The 10102-nt window shown below is 38.7% G+C and overlaps 1 protein-coding gene across 1 annotated transcript; it reads left to right on the top strand.

Annotated features, from left to right (window-relative positions):
• Positions 1–506: 506 nt before the first annotated feature.
• On the top strand, positions 507–7380 carry LOC145564391 (alpha-glucosidase-like). The gene is made up of 6 exons (XM_081624702.1): positions 507–821; positions 1658–2361; positions 3353–3583; positions 3733–4379; positions 6169–6592; positions 6734–7380. Exons 1-6 carry the CDS (start codon positions 583–585, stop codon positions 7213–7215), a joined length of 2727 nt encoding a protein of 908 aa, XP_081480828.1. The 5' UTR covers positions 507–582; the 3' UTR covers positions 7216–7380.
• Positions 7381–10102: the final 2722 nt, after the last annotated feature.

Here is a 10102-nt window from a genome sequence, read left to right as displayed (position 1 = left end):
TATTAATTTAATACTTGTATGAATTTCAATTTACAAGCTTTCGGTTTATGTTTATGGAATCCATATGGAAGTAAATTAAATAAGATCAAATATTGATCATGTAAGACATTACAAAGGATTTAGGAGTACCATTTTGGCAATCCTTGTGTTAAATTGGCATTTTTTTCCACTATTTTTTCTTGTTTCTTTTATGTCATTTCTTTTGTTAGTTAGAAAGTGAAGTAACTCATCAATTACTTATTTAAAACACAAATTATGTTAAATGAAGCCTTATATAAACAACAAACCAATTTTCATTTCCACCATATTTGTATGAATAATTACATAATATCAAAGTGCCATGGGAAATGACTAATAAAAAATCTTCTAGGGAGGTGAGAGGATTGGTGATTTGGTGGGACCAATTAAAATGCAATATGTTACGTCCACAATAAAAATACAATATGTCATCTATCATTCTTTTATGTTTATTTAATTTATTTCATCTGTTTCATATACTCCAAAGTCCTAACCACTACATTTGCAAATTGCAATGTGAAGGAACAAGTAATCAGGCAAGAAGTTATGCACAAAACTTAGAAAATGAAGAAGAAATTAACTTGGTTGGGACTGGGAATTCTACTAGTACTACTGCTACAACTATGTTTGGTTTCGGGTTCGAAATCGAAAAGTGGTGAAAAAGACGTAATCGGGTATGGGTATACGGTGAAGTGGGCGAAGGTTGACTCCGGCACCCATCGGACGTTGACTGCCATACTTGAGCTTGTGAAGAATTCCTCAGTTTATGGACCTGATATTCAGCTCCTTTCTCTCACTGCCAGGTTCTTTGTGAACTCTTTTGTTGGTTATTTATTGTATGATTGAGCTACCTTGATTTCTTGTTCATATGGTTTACTCTATTAGTCTATTGTATTGTATAGTGCACATTCCATAATACATTTTAGAGTGGAATGTGATTATGATTGCCTTAAAATTTAATATTTCTTTATTAAAAAAAAAATAAAGTTGACTAATAAGAAATAAAATTACATATGAAGTATAACAAAAATATACCATGTCGTTATGCATTTAAGAACATACAATTTGTATACGTATCAACCTATGTAGCCATGTAGTTATAAGTTATGAATCTAACTAATTTAATAATGTGTGTTAGAATATTGAAACAAAATACTGAATATGAAATCACAAACTTGAATAGTTTTAGGAACCTTATACTCCATTAGTCCATTCATATTTCTAACGGTCCATACATGTCGAATTATCAAACTAAAATTTACTCCGTATCAAGATGACTTACCATCTACATTCTACAATAGCCAAGGTCACATGCTCCATTTTCTCCATTTGCAATTTGTCACAAAGTACAAGTACTTGTATAAAGTCTATTTGTTCCTCAAAATACTACCTCCGTCACATATTGTTTATAACAATTTGACATAAAATAGAGAGGAAAAATGCCTAATAATTGCAAATAATATGTAGCGGAGGTAGTAATAATAGTAATAATAATTTTTTTAAAAAATCTCTATTTGTTGGGATTGATTTATCATTTCACCAAAAAAAAAAAAAAAAAAATCAAATTATGAATCCTTTATTTGACAGTTAGGTCAGTTCACTAACTCCCTCCAATTCCCAAATTTCCTTCAATTGGCAGCTTAGAAAACAACGACCGTCTACGCCTTCGAATCACCGACGCCAACCACCGCCGATGGGAAATCCCAGACGATATCCTCCACCGCAGTCAACCACCACACTCTCTCTCCTCCCTCCGCCGCGCTCTTCACTCACCCCCCACCACTCTCGGCCACAACCTCCACCTCTCCCACCCAAACTCCGACCTCACTTTCTCTCTCCTCTCCACCACCCCCTTCGGCTTCACCATCTCCCGCAAATCCACCGATGACGTCATCTTCGACACCACCCCTGACCCCACCAACCCCTCCACCTTCCTCATCTTCAAGGACCAGTACCTCCACCTCTCCTCCTCCCTCCCGGCCCACCGGGCCCATCTCTTTGGGCTCGGGGAACACTCCAAGCCCACTTTTCAACTGGCCCATAATCAAACCTTTACAATGTGGAATGCTGATATTCCTAGTAGTAACCCGGATGTTAATCTTTACGGGTCTCACCCGTTTTATATGGATGTTCGGTCTTCGCCGGTGGTGGGGTCCACTCATGGGGTGTTGCTGTTGAATAGTAATGGGATGGATGTTGAGTATAAAGGTGATAGGATTACTTTCAAGGTTATTGGGGGTATTATTGACCTTTACTTCTTTGCCGGGCCTTCGCCGGCCCAAGTGGTGGAACAGTTTACTCAGCTTGTTGGACGGCCCGCCCCAATGCCTTATTGGGCTTTTGGTAATATCTCTCTTTCTTGTTTCTCCAATATGGTAGTTTGATTCTGCTGTTCATGTTTGATTGTATGGGTGTTCTGTTTGTTGCTGTCAAATATTCATTGTGTATGTTGCATTGTTGTAAGGCTTAATAAATCTTGAGTTGTGGTGTATGTATTATATTATTTATACATGTTTGTTTGCCATGTGATTTCGAGCTAAAGAGTGTTTACTATGGAGTACATCAATAAAACTTCTATAGGTTAATGATGGCTATGAAATTCTAGTGGTTGAAAATAGTCTTGGATGCACATTTCTGTATGATCAATTTCCACATTACTGGATTTTCATGGTTGATGAAAAGATGATCATAGGAGAATTTTACCATTACATCGGATAGGAACGGTCTTTATCCTGACAAAATGGGATTAAAGCCTAAAAGGAGTTGGGAAGTTTGGAGATTACTTGCTTACAGAGTGGCAAAATGTTGCACAAGTTACCAATTTGATAATTTTGTGGTGCTAGTCATTCCTTTGATGAATTATGGATGTAGTGGTTTATTGGTAATAATCTGGTTGGTGTGTTCTAAGTTCACTAAGTTACTTTCAGTATTGGGTAGAAGGCATTGCTGATTTCTGTCTCATGCTTAGTATGTGCAGATACACATTTTACTTCAATCTATCTTAGAAATCATTAAGTTTCATTAATAAAAGTCCGGAACTATCTACTCCTGCTCTTTAACTAATTAACTGCATATGCGTCTTGAAAATACTGCTGTTTGGCAAACGAAATACTCGTAGCTTGAGAGTAGGAAAATGAGAAGACTGGAGTGGTTTTGTTGACAGCGGAGCTGCTGTCATGGACATTGCATGGTAGTTTCAGTAGTTTTTATCTAGTGTCATCTTGTAAGTAAAAAATAGTCTTTATTACAAGATTTTGTTAGGAGTCCAACTACAAATTCTTAGTTTGTTTCCTGTATTGTCATTGACAAAAGTATGTATTTAAAACCTTTTCAGGTTTTCACAATTGTCGGTATGGCTATCACGATGTGGATGAGCTCGAGTCTGTGGTTGATGGATACGCGAATGCTAGTATTCCTTTGGAAGTAATGTGGACAGATATCGATTACATGGACGCCTTTAAGGATTTCACTTTTGATCCTGTTAATTTTCCCCTAGACAAGATGCAAAAATTAGTCAGTAAACTTCATAAGAATGGCCAAAAATATGTGCCTATTGTTGATCCTGGTAAGATTTTATGCTATTTGAATTCCTTTTTCCAATTCTGCACTTGTAATTTCTTTCTGCAATAATATTCTAAGATCAGACTTATGCTAAAATAGTTAAATTTTGTGTTTGTTGAAAACTTAAGAATTTTGTTTTTGTTCTGTCCCTAGGCATCAGCACAAATGATACATATGAGACTTTCACTAGAGGAATGGAACTCGATGTCTTTATCAAGCGTGATGGTGAACCATACCTTGGTTCTGTTTGGCCGGGGGATGTATACTTCCCCGATTTTCTACATCCTTCTGCTTCAGCTTACTGGACTGACGAGTTCAAGAGATTCTTAAATAAACTTCCAGTTGATGGTATTTGGATTGACATGAATGAAGCCTCGAATTTCATTACTTCTGAACCCGCCTCTGGCTCTACCCTTGATGGTCCGCCATATAAGATAAATGATTATGGAGTCCATAGACCTATTATAAACAAAACTATCCCAGGATCAGCTGTGCATTATGGTAACATCTCAGACTACGACGTTCATAACCTATATGGACACCTTGAAGCTATAGCCACCCATAATGCACTTGTTGAGGTCACTAAGCAAAGGCCATTTGTACTTTCTAGATCGACTTTTGTTGGCTCTGGAAAGTTCACTGCACATTGGACAGGAGATAATGCTGCAACCTGGGATGATCTTGCTTACTCAATTCCATCTATTTTGAACTTTGGACTCTTTGGAATTCCGATGGTTGGAGCTGATATATGTGGTTTTCTGGAGGATACTACAGAAGAGCTTTGTCGTCGTTGGACACAGGTACCTCTTAGGCTAACTCAACATTCCTAAATCAATCAATCAATCAATCAATCAAAGCCTTAATCCCAAAAGTGGGGTCGGCTAACATGAACCAAATTTGATTATTCCGTGTAGTCATCCACATAAATCTTTCTCCTCCATCCCTTACGATCCAAAACTTCATCCTCACGTAAATCCATGCACTTCATATCCTTCCTCACTCCTTCCAACCAAGTCATCTTTGGTCTCCCTCTTCCTCGTTTAATCCCTCCATGGTCCCACTCTTCCACTCTTCGCACCGGTGCACCCTCGGGTCTCCGTCTTACATGTCCAAACCAACGCAGACGATTTTCCCTTAATTTATCTACAATGCCCGCCACACCTACTTTCTTGCGAATAACCTCATTTCTGATTCTATCTCTTAAAGTGTTTCCACACATCCACCTTAACATGCGCATTTCCGTAACCTCCATCTTTTTAATATGCTCTTTCTTAGAAGCCCAACATTCTGTACCATAGAGCAACACTGGTCTTATGGCAGTCCTGTAGAATTTTCCCTTCAACTTTAAGGGAATGCTGCGGTCGCATAGCACTCCCGTGGCCGCTCTCCATTTAAGCCACCCTGACTTAATCCTGTGGGTCACGTCTTGATCAATGTCACCATTCTTCTGGATGATCGACCCTAGGTACTTAAAACATTCACTCATGGTCAAATCCTTTCCATCCAAACTCACCACTTCATTGCTTGTCCCCCTCTGAGTGCCAAAACGACATACCAAATATTCAGTCTTACTCCGACTTAGCTTAAACCCTCTAGATTCCAACCTTTGCCTCCATTGCTCCAACTTGACATTAACCCCATCCTTAGTCTCATCCACCAAAACGATATCATCTGCGAACAGCATACACCATGGAACCTCATCTTGAATTGGTCTAGTTAATTCGTCTAGAACCGTTGCAAAAAGAAAAGGGCTTAATGCAGACCCTTGATGCAATCCGATTGTAATAGGGAAATCTTTTGTCAACCCTCCGCATGTCCTCACATTTGTTGACACATCCCGATACATATCCTTAACTAGGTCTACATACCTTCGTGGGATACCTTTCTTCAACATTGCCCACCAAAGTATCTCTCTTGGCACCTTGTCATATGCCTTCTCTAAATCAATAAAGACCATATGAAGATCTTTCTTCTTTACCCTATAAAACTCCATCATTTGTCTTATCAAATGGATTGCCTCCATAGTAGATCTCCCAGGCATAAAACCAAATTGGTTATCTGAAATGCTTGTGCATGCCCTCAACCTTTGTTCAATCACCCTTTCCCACAACTTCATAGTATGGCTCATAAGCTTAATTCCTCGATAGTTAGAACAATCTTGAGCGTCTCCTTTGTTTTTATAAACCGGGACCAAGGTGCTCTTCCTCCAATCTTGTGGGATCCTTGTAGCCGTCCATATCTTGTTGAAAAGGTTTGTTAACCAATCAATACCAATCTTACCCAAACACCTCCACACCTCTATCGGTACCCCATCAGGGCCAACCGCCTTCTTAGGTTTCATCTTCCTCAGTGCAATCTCCACCTCTACTCTCCTAATCCTTCGCACATACTCCATGTTGATTTCTTCATCACTCATAGAGGTATCTCCTATCACAACTCCATTACTTCCATTAAATAATTCATCGAAGTACCCCACCTAACTCAACATTCCTAAAATATAACACAAATTAAGTGATGCCTTAGGACTTTAATAACACTATATGCTACAATGTTTTATATGTAATGAACCAAATTTGCTTCTTGTGACAGGTAGGGGCCTTTTATCCTTTCGCGAGGGATCATTCAAACCTTGGTACCATATATCAAGAGCTCTATAGATGGGACTCTGTTGCTGCAACTGCAAGAAAAGTGTTGGGTCTTCGCTACCGTCTTCTCCCTTACTACTATACATTGATGTATAAGGCACATATGACAGGAATTCCTATAGCACGACCTCTGTTCTTTTCGTTTCCTGCAGATGTCAAAACTTATGGTATCAGTTCACAGTTCCTCATTGGCCAAGGAGTGATGGTTTCACCTGTTCTGAAACCTAAAGCAGTTTCTGTTGATGCATACTTTCCACATGGAAACTGGTTTGATCTCTTTGATTACAGTCGTTCAGTGTATGCTGCTAGAGGAAGACATGTTAAACTCAGTGCACCTCCTGATCACATCAATGTTCATGTTCGAGAAGGTAATATACTAGTATATCTGTATATTTTCTATCCTTTGAAACTAAGCTGTTTTGAGTTGATCAAGGCTCTAGTCACCCCAAATTTCATAAATGACACCTGAATTACACATATAAGTCATATAAATTATTGACTTGTTATAGGTAACATTCTTGCAATGCAAGGGGAAGCCATGACAACTGAAGCAGCGCGCAAGACACCATTTCATCTCTTGGTGGTCTTGAGTGAACGTGAGGCCACCTCGGGAGATCTTTTCTTGGATGATGGTGTTGAAGTGACCATGGGTGCAAAGGGAGGAAAGTGGAGTTTTGTGAAATTTTCTGCTGAATTGTCAGGAGAGAGTGCAACTATCAAGTCACAGGTAATAAACAGGGAATTCGCACTAGGACAAAAATGGATCATAAATAAGGTAACAATATTGGGATTGAGAAGTGGAATGGATGTAAGGAAGTGTTTGTTACGAAGTGGAGTCGGAGCAGTTAACGGCCATAGAACTAAGCTAACAATAACTCCGGACAACAGTGGCCAATTCGTTATTGTTGAAGTGTCAGGCCTGAGCGTGGTGCTTGGACATGACTTTGAGTTGGAGTTCAGCTTGAATCTCGGAGTAATCTCTACATGTTAAACACCAACTTTCTTCCACGTAATTCAAATAAGGGAATCCTCTTCCATGTGGTGAGTGCATTACCATTTGTATGTTGGTGAGGGATCTGTAATGCATGTAGGACTCTGTAATGCATGTATTCATCTATTACTGCTGATGGATTTATCGTATATAAATAAAATTATTCGTCTCTAATTACTATTGATATAACTTTTACAACTACTGACAAAGTTGGAGCTCTTGAACAAATTTGCAAATTAGAAGAATTTTGTCAAATAAAAATGCCAGGAGTAGGAAAAAACATAAGCAATTCATCCAATCTAATCCGCCATTGAAACACAAAAAGGATATGTAGAAAATAAAATACAAAAGAAAAATAAAAATTTAAAGTTGCAAGGAAACAAACTGCCAAATATAATGACAAAATGTCAGTCTAACAAGAGAGCCTAACATTCATCTTAATTTTTCGTAAAAAAAAAAAAAAATTCATCCTAATTTATTGCTTGTAACTTAGACGTCGGTCCAAACCAGGTCAATGCAAGCAACTGATCGTCGACACAGAGAGTAGACACTGTCAAATTGGAAAAAAGAAGAATAGAAGATAATTAGTTCTACAAAATACAAGTACAATTTCACATAAAATTAGTCAGGGAAATAGTTTATCAAATTACCCAATAAGCAGGCTGTAACCTAACTACATTTTAGGGAACAAATGCACAATAAGGAGCAGCAAAGCATCTGCACAAAAACAAAGACAAATTCTTTAGCTTAGCTGAACCAATCAATAATGTAATAACTAGACTGTAACCTAAGAACAATCAAGTACCTTTAATCTTTCCTCCGAATTCTGGCCACATTCACAACTACCATGACATAAATCCTGTCTTTCAAGTCATCAAAGAACCTGAAAAAAGCGTGTCTCCATGATCTTTTCACTACTAAAGAACCGCAAACTCCCCAGAATCCTATAATAAATCCAAGCACCATGCTTATGTACAACCCTAGATAAAAATCATAGTTTCCATGCTCATCCTGATCATTTTCTTCGGATAATGTCTTGGCCGGTGCTTCATACCTTCTACAATCTCGAAGTGGTGCCCCACACAGTAATGGGTTTCCTCCGTATGATGAAGGATCAAAGCCTCGTAGCTGAGTTCCAAGTGGAATCACCCCAGATAAGTTGTTGTCTGACAAATCCAAGATTTCCAAAAAACTCACTTCGGAAGGCTCATGGGTATACCTCCGGACAAATGGTTATGTGATAGATCAAGAAATTGTAATGATGTAAGCTGCCCAATATTTGATGGAATTCTTCCCGTCAATTTGTTTTTTGACAAGTCCAGGGAGATCAATCCTGTAAGGCTTGAAATACCATCAGGGATACTTCCTTCCAAGTTATTGCATGATAGATCCACGGATATAACTAGTTCCAGATTACTTTTAAACCTTTGTTGGGCTCTTTTCCACTCAATAATTACAGTGTCATCAAGACCCATCTCCATATTGCTATCTGACCCTTGGATCATTGATGTAAGATTATATACGCATTTCAGGATAGTACCTGAGATATGGTTGATGGCAAGATCCAATATCTGGAGACTGGACAGTTGGCAAAGGCTTAAAGGAAGTCTTCCATAAAACTTGTTTCTTCGTAGATTAAGAAGACCTAGATTTGGAAAAGAAATTCCAATGTTTGAGGGTATATGCTGTTGGAAGTTCTTGATATAAAACAAGAGTGTTGGGAAAAATAAGAGGGAAAGAGAGAGAGAAATAAATGGAAGGGGAAAAGTCCCACATTGATTGGGGAGGAAGGTTTTTCCTTGTTTTTATAATGTAGTGCTTTAGCACTACTTAGTTGAGTGAGTTGGAGGTGTGTGTTACTCCACACACACACACGCGCGCGCGCGCGCCGAGCCGAGCCGGGTCGGGTCGGGCTCGGGCCTCGGGACTTGGGGTCTTGGGGAATGCGATGCGCGGGCGTGGGTCCTTGTTATCTTTTTGGAGAAATTTTATTTCCCTTTTCTTTGTTAAACAGAATATTCCTTTTTGTCTGTTGGGTTTATTCTTTTCTGACTGTTGTGAGAATTAATCAGCCATTAATTCCTTGATTGTAGCTGACTGATTAATTCCTTGTTTCTTGCCTCGGTTGTTGACTGACCAGATTAATCTGGTCGTTTTCTTGGCCAGATTCTTCCCACCTTTCATGCTTTCCGTTTTTCCTCTTCACCCTATAAATATTCGGTGGTTTTCTTAGCCAAAACACACAACACAATCAGTCTTCTCTTTTCTCTAAACTTATCTAAATACATGTTCTTTCTGTTCTGTTTTCTGGGCGAGTATTCTGAGTTCCAGTCGGGTTTGTGAGTGCACATAAACTCCGGCGCCGTGCTTATCCTGGAGGGCGACCGCAATTGTCTACTGCACCGGGAGGTAGCGCGGAATCGTCTTTTAGGTCAGTGGTTCTCCACGACGCGGCTATTGTCAGTTTGGTTCACGCATCAAGAGATAAGTTATTTCTGGTTTATTGCTTATTAGTATAACTTTCTAAAAGACGATTATGGCTTCCAAATTCCTTGTTCCTCATATGTCTAAACTAGAACCTCTTGATGGAAAGAATTATAAACGTTGGGCTGTTAGGATGCATTTTTATTTGGAGCAGATTGATGTTGCATATGTTCTTGATGATATTGTTGAACCTGTTGATAAAGATGATTTGTCTGAATCTGAGATTAAGTTTTCTAAGGATGATAGAACTTGTAAGGGCATGTTGTTGCATTATATGTCGAATAGTCTGTTGGATATTTATATGGGTTTCTATCATGCTAAGGATATTTGGGATGCTTTAGAGAAAAAATATGGAACTGATGATGCTGGTACTAAACGTTATTGTGTTAGTAAGTGGTTAAGT

The sequence above is a fragment of the Chenopodium album genome, chromosome 10 (genome assembly GCF_948465745.1).
Source record: "Chenopodium album chromosome 10, dcCheAlbu1.1, whole genome shotgun sequence".
NCBI lineage: Eukaryota > Viridiplantae > Streptophyta > Magnoliopsida > Caryophyllales > Amaranthaceae > Chenopodium > Chenopodium album.
This window is presented reverse-complemented; position numbering and strand designations above follow the sequence as displayed.